We start from the raw sequence: 17040 nt of genomic DNA, 5'->3' as shown, positions 1-17040 counted from the left end.
TGGACAGGCTGGAACGATGGGCTGAGGCCCAACAGCATGAGGATCGACACGGCCAAATTCCAGGTCCTGCACTTGGGAAACAGCCACCCCAGGCAGCGCTACAGGCTGGGGCAGAGCGGCTGGGAAGGACCTGGGGGTGCTGGTCCATAGCGGCTGAACTTGAGGCAGGAGGCTGTGGCCCAGGTGGCCAAGAAGGCAAATACATCCTGGCCTGTACCAGCAACAGTGTGGCCAGCAGGACCAGGGCAGTGAGTTGAGCACTAGTGAGGCCAAACCTCCCGTAGTGTGTCCAATTCTGGGCCCCTTAATTCAGGAAGGACACTGTGGTGCTGGAGTGTGTCCAGAGAAGGCAACAGAGGCGGTGATGGGTCTGGGGCACAAGCCCTACAAGGTGCAGTTGAGTGCACCTGTGGTTGTTTAGGCAGAAGAGGAGGAGCTTAGGGGAGAGAGACATCACCTGTAATTGCTGAACGGAGGGTAGAGTCAGGTGGAGTCCAGGTGGAGTCTTCTCCCAAGTAACTAGGGACAGGACAAGAAGATATAATCTGATGCTGGGAGGTTTAGGTTGGACATAAGGAAGAAACTCTTCACAGAAGGAGTCATTAGACATTGGAACAGACTGCCCAGGGAGTTGGTGGGTTCATCATCCCTGGCAGTGTTCAAGGAAAGACTGACATGGCACCTGATGCTACGTGGCCATTGTCTAATTGATGTGGGGGTGTTTAAACATAGGTTGGGCTCAATGATTGCTGAAGTCTTTTCCAAGTCTTTATGATTCTGTAGTTCTGTGTGGGGCCACACTGCCCCCAGCCCACCAGTCCCCAGACAGCCCCACTGTCTGCTTCTGAGTCCCAGTCTCACAGTTTTTGTAAACTTTTCTGCCGCTGTGGTTTGATGCCTTTCAATGCCTTTCCCATGCCTTGACAGCTTTGAGAGGCTGCACTCGAGGCAGGACCAGTGCAGGATAGGCAGGGGCTGCAGGCCAACCAGTCCCCCCACAGCCTGTGGCAGCTCTTGCCATCATCCAGCATCGCAATGAGCACTTGGATTTTCGCAGAATCGGAGCCTCCAGAATGTGATGTGTAACCCTGTGCTCTGCAGAGGCTTTGCGCCTACCTCATTACCAACAACTAGGTGAGGAGCAGTCCCTGGGCACCCCCGGTACAGCAGTGCTGCTGTAGCTGCTGAGGCCAGGATTGCGCTGGGGAGGCTTTCTGCGGGACGGCCGACACCAGAGGGAGCCCAAAGCGAGCTTTTAGCGGCTGCTGCCTGGGCTGCTGGGGCTTGGCAGCAGAGATGCGGTAACTAACTGATGGCAGGAACATGTCTGGATGCTCCCTGCCCAAAAGAAATAAAATCCTTAAGGTGAATGATGAGAATAAGGAACATTTCTGAGCACTAGACTAAAGAGAAAGTTTTCTCTTCAAATATTCATATGTATAAATATATAAATATCTAGTATAGACACTGGTAGCAAGTAACAGAAACATAGAATTATAGAATATCTGGAGTTGGAAGGATCCACAAGGATTATCAAAGTCCAACTGCTGTCCCACTCCTAACACTTCAAGAATCCTGAGAGTGTTGTCCACACATTTCTTGAGCTCTGTCAGGCTTAGTACTGTGACCACTTCCCTGGGGAGCCTGCTCCAATGCCCAACCACCCTCTGGGTGAAAAAACATTTTCCAATATCCAGCCTAGACGTTCTCGGACACCTTCAGATCATTCCCTCGGATCGTCTCACTGAGCATCACAGAGCAGAGATCAGTGCCTGCCCTTCCCCTTCCCCTTCCCCTCATGAGGAGCCAGTAGACAGCATTGTGATCTCCCCTCAGTCTCCTCCAGGCTGAACAGATCAAGTGATCTCAGCCACTCCTCATATGGCTTCCCCTCAAGAACCTTCACTACATTCACAGCTCTCTTTTGGACACTTGTAATAGCTTAATGTCTGTCTTATACTGTAGCACCCAGAACTGCCCCCAGCACTCAAGGTGAGGCTGCCCCAGTGAAGAACAGAGTGGGACAATCCCTGCCCTTTCCTGGCTGGCCATGCTGTGTCTGATGCACCCAAGGATGGGGTTGGCCCTGCTGGCTGCCAGGGCACTGCTGACTTATGTTCAACTTGCCATCGACCAGGACCCAGCCCCTGCACAGACTCTGAAAACATGTCTTTGTTAAACTTCATGAGGTTGGTGCTAAGGATGTTTGGTATATTCAGATAATTATGTATTTAAGAAGCAGCTAAACAAGGATGGAAACTAAGTTTGATGATGATAAGAAACATTTAATTAATTTTCTATTAGTTATAAAAATTACATGTGCAGTATAGGGAAAGAAAAAAGGGAACTTGTAATTGATAGAACAAAGAGCATTTAGAAATAAAAGACTATTCAGTTAAGGCAGGAAAGATGTAACAAAGTTTTAAAAAATGTAACAAGTAGCAGGTGTATGTAGTTTGTAGAAAGAACTATTATATAAGCATTTATCTTTGAGAGAAAAATCTGATGTTGCTATTAGGGAATTGATCATGAATGTTATTGGTTAACAAGCTTATTAATAATTATACCATTGGCTATCCAGGCTCATGCTATTCTAACTCAATGGTGAAAATATACAAGTTATGTACACTTTTAATAAACATCTCTGATTATACCACAACTGGGGACCATTGTTTATCTCATGCACTTGCAGTGCAGGTTATTTAGGACAGGCTTGATCCCATGGACTGGGTGAAGATCCTGTGAGTTACTCTCAGCAGGATTTACACCCATGGAGCACCTTCATGGTGGAAGTGGCAGGGGAGAGGCACACATCAGAGAACAGTGTAGAAATACAGAAGTCTGATTTCCCCTGTCCTGGGTTCTGGAAGAACCAAGGTGTGAAGGCAGTTTAGGTATTGAAGTGGACTTCTCACCAGACCACCTGTAAAAATCAGCCAAAGGAGGGGCTGGAGGTGGGAGGCTTCCAGTTTGGCACCTGAGCTGAATTCCAGGGCCGGCCAGGTAAACGTGCATTTTAAAAGTTCTTCCCAGTTTTCATCACATAGATAGATGCTGCATTCCCAGTGATACTAAGTTTCACGAGTTTCATGAGTTTCCTGGTGGTTGATCTATTTTCTTAAGACCCTAACTTCTGAACTCAGATGACCAAAATAAAAACACCTCCTTTTGACTAATAAAATTAAATTTCTATCTCTCAGCTGGTAGAGAAAAGCATAGGAATGAAATCCAAAGTTCATAAAGCCAAAAGTAAAAAGGAAGCATTGCAAGTGTTATGTTTTTTAAATTCAAGACTTGTAAATGCTTTTCATTATATTTTGCTGGTTAAGTCATGATACTGATATTTAATAACCCTTGACAATCCAGTTCTGATCCTCTGACAATTTTTCATCAGTGTAAAATAGCTGAATTATCAAAAAAGATTTAAATGTTGAGTAAATAATCCAGTTACATACTGGCTAAAGAGCAGGATTAAGTATGCATTTCTCAGAAGGGTGATGACATATTTTGCATTCCGAAAATAACAGAGAAGGTGGTAAACAGAATCTCTTAACTTGACAGATATTAAAACTGGTAGGTATTGCTCTTCTCTATCTGATTCTTTTCAGACAGACAGGAAAAATAATTACATTTTTATTAAGTCTTGAGATAGCAGAAATATTAAGATGAGTGGGTAAAAAATGAATTCTCTGCCAATATTAAAAACAGGTAGATCAGATGACCTGATGGTCATAGTTTGTCACCTTGGCTCTGCTCCCTGAGAAGTGAGAGCAGAGGATTTCAACTAATAAAATATTAAAGAAGCTTAATAGTAGAAGCAATAGAAATAATATTAGTAATAATTGTAAATCAACATGCAATTAGGGAAAATAATTGTGTCAAATATATTTCTAAAACAAGACTGCAAGTTTTACTGATAAAATAAAAGTATTTTGTTGCTTCTTCAAGCAACTGACTAGATAGACAATAACTTTGATTAAAAAGGTTCAATCAATCTGTTTCACATTGATGTAAGTGCAGCACACTAGTCTTAAAATAACTGAAAGAGAAACCATCCTTAAGCAATTCTTTTCCTGAGAGATGCTGTGGGGATTGGGTGTTGTCTTGCACTGTTTAATGTTTTGTTTTAAACCATGGCCTGGATAAAATCCTGAGTGATGAAGTTTGGAGCTGACACAGATTGATCAGCATGGTCGGACAGAATAAGAGCGACTGCCTGGCACTGAGTAAATTGTGACTTATATCCACTGTCAGTCTCAGAACACGAGACCTCAGGATGGTGTTTGGTACTCTTGGTACCTGAAGGACCATCAACATGTGTTATAAACATTTTAGGTCTGCTTACAGGCCCTCTACCTCCCAGCAAGGCACCTGCCACCTGCATGGCCTGTGTGTGCACATGTTGAAAAGCTGGCAGGCATTTCTGGACTAACTTCTCAGTTGTTGTGAATCAGTCATCCTGACTGCACCGGCTAACACCATGCCAGTCAGACTTGGAGCATCAGTGACAGAGGAAGTCAGGTAACACTGAAAAGTCCTGGAACAACAGCAGGGATTAGCTAGTGACAGATGACTGTGGCATGTAGCTCTGCGACAAAAGTGAGATCCTTGGATCCACATAGAGGAAAGATTTTGGAAATATTGCCTGAGCTGTTTATATGGCTCTTAATGTGAGTGACTTAATCACAGTCAGACATGGCTGGATCTGGAAAAATGACAAGGTGCCCCAGAAGGGGTGTAAGCATTCTCACACCATCAACATTTAACAGCTACAAAGGTATTTGTTCAGCAATTGCCTAACCTTTGAGGCAGTTAAATTGGAGTGGCACTTCTCTGTTGGGCTGCAGAGATCCCTCCAGAACCTGCAGTTCTGCTCCTGTCCTGAGCACATATCTCTGTTGCTTGTCCCTGCCTAGGGCAGATCAGGCTCCCAAATCTAGGCAGAATATTGCAGTTCCTAGAGCCCCCTCAATATGCCCAGTGAGACCACCTCCATCACACCCTGTCATACACCACCCACAGCTCTTCTCACCTCTATGTACTTGTTCTACATTAAACTGCTCTGAATGAAATCTCTCCAGGAGCAGAACTTGTTTGTGCCTTTCCTCGCCATGCCAGCTGAGTGCCCTACTCATGAGTGTGATATGCTTGTGCCATGTTCCTCAGCCCTGCCTAGGAAAAGCTCCAAGCAGCCCCTCACTCCATGATCCTGCAGGGTTTCTTGCACACACACCCACAGCCAAAGCAGATAATGGAGGTTTGGATTCCCAGCCAGGAGCAAGCACACAGCTTCTGTGTTTGGAGCTAGCCTTTAGCAGAGAAAAAGGCTTTTGGCAGCAGAGGGCTCTTCCCCTTCTCAGAATAAGGCATCATGAAATTAAAAGGCTACAGGATGAGATTTGGAAGATTCAGATTCAGGGCAGAAAAAAAAAAAGAAAACCAACCAACAATGCAAGTAATTAAAAAGTGGAAGAACACGCTAAGGTTTGTGGCTGGTTCTTTTGCATTAAATATTTTACAACAAAATGTCTTTTTCTCAAAGGGACATTCCAGTTCAAATGAGAGTGAATTAGGTCAGGGAAGTTCTCTGACCTGAAGTAGGTAGAAGATTGTGGAATCTACATACTCCCTCTGGTCTTATGATTAATTCCCTTTACTTGGAGCTATTCCTGACATGGGATTGCTGAGACCTGTGCTTGCCCTCAGGAACTTACAAAATAATTACATTTGTTGTGTCAACCTATTAGATACTCACAGGCTGCATGCAGACTCCTTAGTTAAACTGAATTATGTATTTGCTCTTTGAACGTTATCAAAATATTCAGATCTAGTATGTTTCATGGTCTGCCACCATTGCTGCTTCTTTGTACACAGATTTCTGTGGTTACTTCTGGCTTACCAACCACAGACTTTTCATGCGCAAATGCCGGTTTCGGTTGTTTCATAGGTTGAAACTATGGTGGCTGATGTCATCCTGGTCTTTTAATTTTATCTTACTTTTTTTTTTTTAATTAAACCTTTTATTGTTAGATTAAAAAACAATATATGTTTGTTTCAGAACTCATGTATTAACTTTTTTAAAAAAAAATGGCAGCTCAGATTCCTGCAGAGATGTACACTAGCTCAAAGCCCAAGGGCATGCTGGCCCCTGGTAGATACCTCCACACCTGCAGCTCTTGCAAAGGAGCCTGGTCTGCAGTCTCTCCCTGTGAGCAGGGTGCTCATGGAAGCTAGGATGTGATAGGAAAGTATAAAAATAATGCAAATGCATAGAGCACCTGGATTCACTGCAAGTAACCTGTTTGAGCTGGATCCAGACTACCCTGTATTTTCCTAGAGCACAGGTAGGCAGTCAGACTCTTGCTGTGAAATCCTCAGGTCTCTCTACCTCCTTTGGAGCCTGGAGCACTCTGCCTAATTTATTGACTTTCCCCTTTAATAACAAACAACCAACAAGAAACTGGTCTTGGGAGAGTTTTGAGATGCCACTACTGTCTTCCAGCTGCAGTGATGTTCCTTTAGGCTCTGAAGGTGTCCATCAGGTGTCATGTTCCTGTCTTCTTTCCAGGCAATTTTTTCCCCATATCTGTAGGAATATCAAGAGCTGCCCCAGAGCCATGCTCTTCAGTCACATTTATCCATGAGTTTGCGTGTGCTGGTATTGCATTTAATGTGTGAATAAGAGTTTTTTCAGCACCTACATACTTTTGCTGGAAGGAAGGTGGAGGACAGCAAGGTAGGAATGTTTTTAGTTAAAGAGACTGTTATTTTTTGCTGACAAGATCACTGAGTATCTTAAGAAAAGGGAATCTAATCTCCTTCCAAGTAACTAAACAGGAATTTGCATTCCAGAATATTTGTGAAGCATATGTATTCCAGGAAAAAAAAAAAAAACAAACCAGCATTTATTGTCACAATGCCTAGAGATTTCAACATTTGTGAGGAAACACTGGCGATCACACAGTGTCCTCATGCTTTACCATGACTTGATTATTTTAGCTCAGAGCCTGTGGAGCAGTACCTGAAGATACTCTCCTGCTAGACTCCCTTCATGAGAACTCAACCTCTCTTGGCAACTCCTCTCTTGTTCTTCAAATATTCCTAAAGCTTTCTCTAGCCTGCGAATATAAATTAATCATGAAACAAGTGTGCAAGAACCATGTTCCAGCTGAGTGGGATTTTCGCATGCAGATGTTGCTGAGGCGAACATTGGTGGAGGCCTAGAGGCAGTGCAAGAGTGCTCCAGATGTCTTGGCTCTGAGAGACGTTTTGGCAGCCACTGAACAAGGGTTGGAGATTGAGTCCTGTTCCTGCAAAGCTGCAGTGACAGAGCACACATGTGGGTTCACTGGCTCTGCTCCCTTCTGCCCTGGGACCAGGAGAACTTAATGCTATGAGGCCTGATGCTCCCTAGCCATATGGCCCTGCAGACAGCTGCAGGCACTGACTGTGCTACCCAACACTGACACCACAGCCTCGGCCCTGTCTCTGATCCCACTGGGATCAGGAGGTGCTCATAGGCCAATGAGATTTTTGGCCATCTTTTAGACAAGAGCATAAATTGCTGCACAGCATGTTGAGTGCTGTCTGGATGGGTCTGGCTGAGAAAGAGCTTTTGCTGCTGGTGAAAGCCCCAGGGGATGATGTGCAGCCTCCCTGTGCTCCAATGCATGGTACTGGAGCACCCTGCTGCCAGCTGCAGTTCCTGGCCAAACAGGCAGAAAAATGGGCCAAGTACCCACTAGGGAGGAGAGGAAACATTTCACTCACTTAATTTCATAGCTGTCAAAACCAGTCTTAAACTGGAGCTAGAAAACAAGTGAGAAGAAAAGCACTGCTTACATAATCCTTTGGCAGTGGAATGAATCAGGGCTCTTGCGGGAGAAGAGGAATGTAGTTTTAAAGGAATAAACAGTATTTTTGTAGCTGGTAGTAGCTGGATAGTCCTGCTTTCCTGAAGAGCAGCACAGACATTAACCATGGATTTATGTGCCTTGTCTTTTGTGTCCATCGTCTCTCCTCTGAACAAAGCTCTGTAAAATGTAACATTCCTGCTATTTTTTAAAATAATCTGTAATTCCTTGGCCATAATGAAAAGGGAGGCACCCATCTGTTTGGTTTTGTATTTTTTTCTCTTTTCCACAAATGTCCTTGTTTGTGTAAACTAGGAAATCTAATCATCCAGCTCACAGGAGAGTTACACAACCCTCTTGAGATTTCAGTCTAACAGTAAGTCTTGCTTAATACTCCCACATTTGCTTCTTGCTTCAGATTTGCAAAGCTTCTTTGGCATTACAGCTGTGCTCTTATAAAACAGATTAAACAGCAAAAGGAATGCTGAATGGAAAAGCTATGTTATTTCCACCTTGCAGGACTTACTGAAATAGTCCTGGCTGGGTTAAAACATGAGCTGAAACTCCCACAGGGAGCATTAGTCTGAGAGATTCACATAAACACTCAAAGAAGTCTGTCTTGATTGAGCTTCCTAGTCAAGGTAGGTAGCAGTACACAAGCAGCAGAGCCCCTCTTCCCTCTCCTTTAGAGAACACTGTTGCTAGAAGCCTCCTGTTGTTTGCTCTCACTGGGAAGCAGTAAGATGAGTACTGGGTAACAACAGAAAACTTGGAGTTTGGGTAACTCTTTCACACAAGGAATTGGGAATACCTTTTCTGTGAAACTGCCTAGTGCTGTGAAACATTCTTCATCTGTGCCCTTGATGTAGGTCATCTGGAGAGGAAAATCTCATCAACCTGTTGAAATGCAGCCATGTTTATGATCACTTTCTTTTGCAGTTGGCTTTAAGGGAGATAATCTTTCCAGGAAGAGGTCTGAAGAAAAGCAAGTTAAAGGTAGGTGCATTTCATGTATCTTGGTAAAGGTTTAGATGGAGTTGCTTTCTTTCTCTCTGCTCTGCACTGTCTGGTTTCCAGGAGTTGTCACTCATCCCACCCTTCCTGGGAGCTTTTTGTCATCACCCATGGGCACTGCGTGGGGTCCAAATCTGACCTCAGCACCAGTGCTGCAGCCACTGGCACCACTGTGGGATGGTGTGAACAGCACCAGTGGTCCTTGGCTTGCAGGGTCCCCCTGCTGCAATGTTGAACTCTTCTCTCTATGAGCTGGAATATTGCCACAGACTGGGGCATCTACCTGCCTGTCATCTTTTATGTGCAACTTCTGTGGAGCTCTTCTTCCCTTGGCTTTCTTTGAGCCCTGCCTGCCCATCTTGGCAGAGGGCTCCTCTGTTGCAGCAGCTTTGTTAGTTTGGAAGCAGCTCTAGCATCAGCTGCTGCAGGGATGCTGATAGAGCCATAGCTGAAACAAAGCACCTCACTCAGAGCACAGAGCTGGGGAGCCAAGTTTGTGCAGCACTTCCAGATGTGAAGTGAGGGAGTTGGGTTTAGCCTATTTTACAGATTTTTTTTTTCTTTCTGATTTTTTTTTTTAAAGCACCATGCAAGCACTGAGAACTATTTGTACTGATAACTCACATTCAACAGTATGTTCCCAGTGGCAGTCAGCATATTTTCTAGCTAAGACTCTCCAGTCAAAACCTCATCTGTGTGTTGGAGCAGATTGGCAGTAGACATCTTTTCCCTTGAAATCCAAGGAAAATCTATCTCATGTCCAGTCTGTCACACATGCGATTTGGCCTCCAAAGTAATCCCATCCTTACAGACCACTCCAAGGATGAGGAGGGAAATGTCTACAATCACTTAACCAGGAGGAAAATTCCTCTTGATTCCACGTTGAGAAGTTTGAACTGAATAAACTCTGGGGGATTTTGATGAAAAGTCATCAAGGAGACATGATTGCTGAGCAACTTCCTGTGTGGATACCTGGGAGGAGATACAGAGGTTGATGGAAAGTCACACAGAGTATTTATTTCTGTGAGGAATAAGGAGGAGACCTGAGCTTTTATCCCTGTCAGCATACTGCACTGGTGCTTTAGCTTCTCCTTAATATACATGTTATCCTGATTTTGTCCTGCCTGTAGTTTCAAGCAACCTCCTTAACAAATTCTGCATGATCTCCTGGGGAATTAAACATAAGTTTGAGTGGGATTAAGTTGTGAGAGGAACTAAAAAAGCTTCCATTACAGCCTGTCAATGCCTCTTTTCAGGTGATAAGAAATGAGTGCGATGATGCACTGGTTGCTGCTGCTCCTTCTTCTGGTCAGCTGTGGCTCACCTGCACCCAGGTTTTCGGTGTGTATCTTTTAGTTACTCTCTCAATGGTTCACCATTCCAAATCATGCAGACATGAATACTCCCCCACAAGAGGGATGGAGACCTGTAAGAGCAGAGCAAAAAGGCATCTGCCTGCAGCTAAAGGAATGTCGTCCTGATAATATAGGATTTTCATAGCATTAAGGGCTGTGCAGCTGTCTGGGAGATTGAACTGACATTACTAAGAATTCAAAACAACAACAAAAATGTATTTTTTAAAAATGTATTTTTATAACCAAAATATCAGCTCCTTTTCAATTTTACACAAAGCTAATTCTGGAACCTTGCTGGTTTTGCCCATCTGCAGTGCAAGAGCCAAGTTTTCCCTCTCTTATCAACCTGAGAACTTCCATAGTTTGCAAACCCATAGTTTGCAAACCTTCCTCTTGAGCTCACCAAGTGGGGGTCAAGACAAACTATTTTTGTCCAAAGTAAATTTTTGTGCATCTGATCATATTCTGGCATGCTCTGATCAATGCCAAGGTCATTGCAGAACCCCCTTTTCCACTGGATTCAATTAAACAGTTTATGTTGTGCAAGATTTGGACATCTTAGGAAGAGATCACCATGAAATCATGTTGACCCACATAGGCAGTGTGGCATGCTAGGGTCAAGAGAACACAGATACCCCTTTCTCTGTGTCTCTCTTTACCACTGACTGAAGTGTGGGGGGGTTTTGTTTTATTTTCTCCATAGGACAAAGATATCTGCCTCCTAGACAACAATAAATTAAGACAAAAGTTAAAACATCTTCAAGATTTGCTTTACTTATATGAGTTGCAGCTGAAGGACATACTGGAGAACACTTACCACAGAACGAAAAGTGAACTGTTCTCAGGCAACAGAAGCGTGCAGCATGAGATGCATTTACCCACAACCAGTGGAAATTTGATAGTGTATGAACAAGGTACAGTTTGCAGTAGTGTGCCACAATGTTTATTTCTCCCTGCAGTGTCCCATGTGTCATGTTTTACTTCTGTTAAACTTTTTAAAATTTTTAAAAATTTAAAGTGGATCTCAATTTAAAATACAGATATATGGGAAGGAAAGGAGCTGACTGGTTGCCCCTATAAGATATCCCTTGGGGCTAGAGTCACTTATCTGAGCTGTAGGCAGCTATTACCCAGGTACAAAATGGACATCTTCAGCAGGGCTTCTTATCTGCAAAGAGGAACAATCACCTTTCGTGTTTTCCATCAGATTTACTTTAGGCATCTGCTTTAGGAAGAGATGGGTCCTGGTCTTGAAGAGCCCATATTCCCTGAGTGACTTAGGGGAGCCCAGAGTGCCTGGCTCAGCTGCAGCTCCTTGGATAAGCCAAGCCTCCCTATTCCTCAGCTTTCTCCTTACTTCTGTGGCACAAAGAAGGAACAGGCATGCATATTTTGTCCCTTGGTGTTACTTTAAGAACATGGTCATGAATGACATGGCCTGTGGCCAAGATTTTAGCCTTTGGGCATTACATTGAAAGTGTGAAGCACTGAGATCCTGAAAGACTATCTCCTGATACAGCCCTGGTAGAGCTAGACACAGGAGCTTAGCCTATTATTTTAGAAATATTGTTCCCTGATCTTATCAGATCTTATCAGTTGAGGGTACTTTATCTTCCACATGAAAATTAGTTTCCATGTAAATGATCTTGCTGACAAATAAAGTTTCAGTTCCAGGCTTTCATCATATAGCCCCAGGCTAAGCTGTAGCTGTCCTGCATTTCACCGAGGATTTGGGCATTATTCCCTCAGAGGGCATGGCTGTAAAGACTCTAAAGCCTTAAAGATCTTTGTCAGGCTAGCAGTTTGCTGTAGCTACTACATTGCTGCATCATTTCCTTTGATTTTACAGGGCTTGCAAAGCTATGCCCAGGCTGGGCAGCTGTCCTTGTCGCACACAGCCTCTCAGTGACATCCTCTCTTGGCAGCACATAGCCCCTGGCTTTGTCCCCAGCCCATTTAACAAACTGATACCGTTCTGCCCAGATTGCTCTGCAGTGTATGGCCGGAAGAGTACCACAAGTGGCTACTACCGGATCAGGCCCAGGGCAGACCGGGAGCCTTTCCTGGCATTCTGTGACATGTCTGATGGCGGGGGCTGGACTGTCATTCAGCGGCGGAGTAACGGCAAGGAGAATTTCAACAGGTGGGCGCGCTGTTCTTGCATCAACAGGGCTTGCAGTCGGTCCACTAACTCCTATGCCTGTCCTGCTGCTGGGATAAACCCCACCCTTGAGAAGCAGGATATGCAAGACTATATATTAGTGATGATAACTTAGGATTTGGACAACCTGGTGGTAGCTATTGGGAGGAAGGGACCATTTTCAAAATGGATCTAATACCATCTTTTCCATGGGTTCTCTGCATTTGAATGCGTATTTTATCATTATTGAAGACTGTCAAAGGCTCCAAATTGGCAGGTATCTGCTACCAGTGCACAGACTGAGACCTGTTGAACAGATCTGTTCTGATACCAGGAATTGTGTTCAGCATGTTGTAACATTTATTATCGTATTCAGATAATTCTAAAAAACGCCAAACCAGATTGTCCTTTTCCTATGCAAAATCCCAGAGAGGTGACTTTCATACTGAAATTTACAGGAGGAGAGATGCTCTGGTAGCACTGTTCAGAAGAAATGTCCCCTTGAAGGTTAATTCACTATCACAGCACACACAATTTCAGAGCATATCTAATGCCTTCTAAAGTCTATGCAGTGCATTGCAAAGCTACCTCAAGTGACTCTCAGCCAGCTTGCCCAGAGAGTGGTAGCTATCTGGCCATGGTAGTTCAGGTGAAATAAAAACATCCTAAAGAGAAGCATTGACTAGTAAGTAGGTCAGGCAGAATGAATATCCATAACAACAACATGAGAGAGAGAATAAACACAGGGTTTGGGGTTTTTTTTGGTAGTTCGAAGGTTTGATCCCCATATATGTGTGTGCACAGGTTTAGCAGGGGAATACATAAGCTGTGAGTTGTACTTACTTCTAGATGAGCCAGATACTTTTAGAAAAAAGTATCTAGAGATACAGGTGAAGTATTATTTGTTACCATACTCAAGTGTCAAAACGGTCTAGTCCCCTCCTGTGATGAAATTTATATTTATATCTCTCTGCAGGAAATGGGATGATTACAAACAGGGATTTGGGAAATTCCAGGGCAAGAATGATGAATACTGGCTGGGCAATGAGCACATCCAGGACCTGCTTGCTAGAGGTCCAAGTATTTTTTTCTCCATAGATTTCTTTCTAATTTGCATTAGGCATTCATCTAACATGACACAACTTTATGTTTAGGAGAGAAATCATTAAAGATTGACCTGATGGACTGGCATGGGGAAAGACGTTATGCAATCTATGAAAATTTCCAGCTTGCAAATGAGCAGGTAAGAAATGGAGAGAGCAGTGATTTGCTTGCTTTGGTCTGTGAGGGTGGGGCACCTGCATATGTGGCATCAGACCAGTATCAGGATTGTATCTAACAGCTCTGCAAAATTTACATGCTCTGGTTTGCTGGGCTTCCTAGTTTGTCTGACTGACAAACAGCCCTGGGATCAGGGACATAGACCTGGGACTTTTTCCTTACAACTGGGTGCCCAGGTCAGTGGGTGACAGGATCACATGTTTGTGCCCTCTTGCTGCCTCTGCTGCTGAACAGATGGCAGTTCCCTGCCACAGGGCACAGGGATTCCCACATGTATTTTCCTCTGGCCTCGTGATTAAAAGAGTCTTCTGAGAGTGAGATGATCCTTAGGGTTTGAACCTCTGCAACTAAATGGAACTCTGTTCTCCTGCTTTCTAAGGGAGTGTTTCAGACTGTCACATAAAAGGCAAGTGCCAGAGCAAATCCTCTCATCTTTGTTTTAGAATAAACCAGGGAATTCTGATCAAAGCTTTGAAAGAGCAGTGTAAGTTCCTATCTTGAAGAGAAGTTCCTGTAGCACTATACCTACTGCTACAAACACAAAAAGCCCAGAGCCAGACATATCCTGTATTCTCATGTTGTGCTATAGACAGTGTCCAGCTCCATACAGATGCTGTTCTTTGCAGACTTTCCTACCTGAACACCATGTGTAAGTAGCCCAAATAACCAAGGATACTGCATGGACCAGTCCTAGTTCCAACTCCATCACTACTCCATAAATGTGCACATTATGCTCAGTTTGTAATTAGAGGTTTCTTTTGAAAAGTTTGAAGAGCTGCATTTTAATACCTTACTGCCATTTTTCATAAAGAAATGAGGACAATTTTGACAGTAGAAATCCCACACACAAATGTAACTATCAACCTAATATCAAATATCTCTTAGACCTGTTAGCTGTGCACAATGGAACTATTAGTCTAAATATTCCTACCAGTACCAGACCATAGAAATCAGATGGCTTCTAGTTCTTGGAAGAGCAAAATGCCTAATCATTTATTCTACCTGAAAAACTGATCTCTTTATGAAGACAATTACTTGGCACTTGGCAGTTTTCTGCTAAGTTGTTCTTAATCATCTAGAAAGAGCTTTCCATCTTGCCATAAAGTGTATTAAATGGTTGTTGAATGACAACAAACCTGGAGACCTTTGTAGCAGCAGCAGCAGCAATGCCTTCTGGAAGTTTAAATCCTGCATTGATCTACACTAGGATCATTAAAGCATGGAGATAAAAGTCACCCTTGACTTCAACAGTCATGCATTTGACAGTGGATGATATGTCCAGAGCTAATTTTACCTCAAAACTATGAAGAAAGGCAGAAAGAATGGATATCAAATAAATGTTTCACATATTATTGCAGGAAAATTACAGGTTATGGTTTGGCACCTATTCTGGTAATGCTGGCGACGCTCTGTCTGGTGGGAGCAATTTTGAAGATCAGTGGTCAGCTTCTCACAGAGGGATGCAGTTCACCACATTTGATAAGGATCACGATCAATTCCTGGCAGGCAACTGTGCATCAGAAAACAAGGGTGGCTGGTGGTTTAACAGGTATGGAAAATAGCTGACTCCTCTTGGATGTGTAGGTTGTGGGCGTCTGCACAGCTGAGAGGACTTGCCTGCCTTACAGCAGCTGGAGGTTGCTGTGTGCACTTACCACCTCACACAGCCAAACTTAAGATGTTCAGACCTACAGATCCTCAAAGGAAAACAATTTACTACTTTTATTATAGAGAAGCAGGTAAGTTGAATTCACTTTAACAAAATGGGTTATAAAAAATGCACAGGGGACAATGACCTGGAAGGAAAAGAGTTCAGTTAAAATTCCTGAATGTGCTTTGTGTTATACTCCAGTGAAGAAAACAACTCTAACCATGGTAAGGTGAAGTGTGTACGAAGGACATTTCCCTAGAGTGGAGCATGTCTAAGGGCAGAGCTACCCCATAAGTTATGATGGTATATTTGCTGTTTGGGCGTATGCCACACATCAATGGATAGGGACTCATGTTTAACCCTGGAAACTGGGATGTATCACTCACAGATTTTCTCTGCTTTAGTGCAGGGTGAGCTTCTTAGACAGATTCTTATCACGTAACAACTGAAACTGGTGGAACTACAAAAATGTACATCAATAGCAGAATTTACCTCAAGGAAAAAACATCTGCATTTTTTGGTGTCAGTATGGAGCTGCCTACACTTGAGCTAGAGCGTACAAAATGGCACTACATCCCTTTGTTCAGGCCATTCAGGTGTATTAACTAGGGACATTAGAAGGAGTCAACAGGCTGAATTATCTGACCAGGCTAGCTGTGTGCTTTAGGATGACCCCCATATTCCTGTGTTCTACTAAAAACATTAACCATTTAGTCCATCCTGCCCTGGTATATCTAGATGTATGTTGTGTGAGAATGGTACTTCACTGCAATGATGTAATATCTTCTCATGCTAAACAGAATTCCCTTTCTGTCTTTACTACATTGTTCCAAGGTGCCATGCTGTAAACCTCAATGGTCAATACTACAAAAGAGGGAGGTACAGTGGACCCCATGATGACGGCTTGGTTTGGTCTACATGGCATGGGATGTGGTACTCACTGAAATACTCAGCCATGAAAATCAGGGCTCCATTCTTTATCGACAGAGAGAGCGGAGATGGTGAGAACAGTCAGGCCATCTGAAACCTGCTGCTTTGGAAAGAGAAAAAGCACAGGCCAAAAAGAATGGTGTAAGCTGATAGCCAGTGCTCTGCTGCTGCCAGTCGCCAAACCTGCATTGATAGCTGGAGTTGCACCTGCTTCTGCTACCTGAAGCTAACAGCATGAGTTGTTTGAGCACAGCCAGACAACAATTTAATAAAAAACATATGGATTCCAGTCATGGGATAAACAGAGGTTTATTTTTCAGCAGTTTTCAAGACTTTGTTGGAGAATGCTTATTGAAAGTTCTCTGGACTTCGAAGGATCAAGTATGTCCTTTAATCAATCTATACTTTTCCAAGTCTAAACCCTCCTCATCTTGATTTTAACCATCAGTGTTTCAGTTATGAGAACATCAGGATAGAAAGAACAATGGGATAGGGAATTTGACTTCATCTGGTGTGCCTTTGTTAGTGCTTTGTTCTGCATCAGGAGAATGTTTTTTAAGCAACTTTCCCTATGGTTCTAATTGCCACACTTCAGTTGCAGAGTGCACCTGGAGTGTGTGAAACCAAACCTGTGGACAGACATGCTCCAACAGCTAATGTGCATCTAGACTAATGCTGCTTCAAAGTAAACACCCACAATATGGACAGTGTGAGTTCCATTCCAATAGCTTCCCATTGCTGATCCACTGCTAGAGTACAATAAATTAAAAAACAATCCTGCCAACCAGACTTAAGCCACAAAATAAAATTATGCAG

General features: G+C 43.5%; 1 protein-coding gene across 1 annotated transcript; it reads left to right on the top strand.

Moving 5' to 3' along the window:
- The first annotated feature begins 5923 nt into the window (after nt 1-5923).
- LOC110468592 (fibrinogen-like protein 1) lies at nt 5924-16464 on the top strand. Its single transcript, XM_085588410.1, has 8 exons — nt 5924-5929; nt 8793-8849; nt 10124-10208; nt 12206-12365; nt 13339-13436; nt 13517-13605; nt 15002-15192; nt 16129-16464. Exons 1-8 carry the CDS (start codon nt 5924-5926, stop codon nt 16316-16318), a joined length of 876 nt encoding a protein of 291 aa, XP_085444536.1. The 3' UTR covers nt 16319-16464.
- The last annotated feature ends 576 nt before the right edge of the window (nt 16465-17040 follow it).

The sequence above is a fragment of the Lonchura striata genome, chromosome 1 (assembly GCF_050655825.1).
Source record: "Lonchura striata isolate lonStrDom1 chromosome 1, ASM5065582v1, whole genome shotgun sequence".
Classification (NCBI taxonomy): Eukaryota; Metazoa; Chordata; class Aves; order Passeriformes; family Estrildidae; genus Lonchura; species Lonchura striata.
The sequence above is the reverse complement of the archived record's forward strand: the minus strand, read 5'-3'. Positions and strand labels throughout refer to the sequence as shown.

Coding starts and splice junctions, on each gene's coding strand:
- LOC110468592 (XM_085588410.1), top strand. Junction 8,850..10,123: donor TGAAGAAAAGCAAGTTAAAG/GTAGGTGCATTT, acceptor GCCTCTTTTCAG/GTGATAAGAAATGAGTGCGA. Junction 13,437..13,516: donor CCAGGACCTGCTTGCTAGAG/GTCCAAGTATTT, acceptor CTTTATGTTTAG/GAGAGAAATCATTAAAGATT.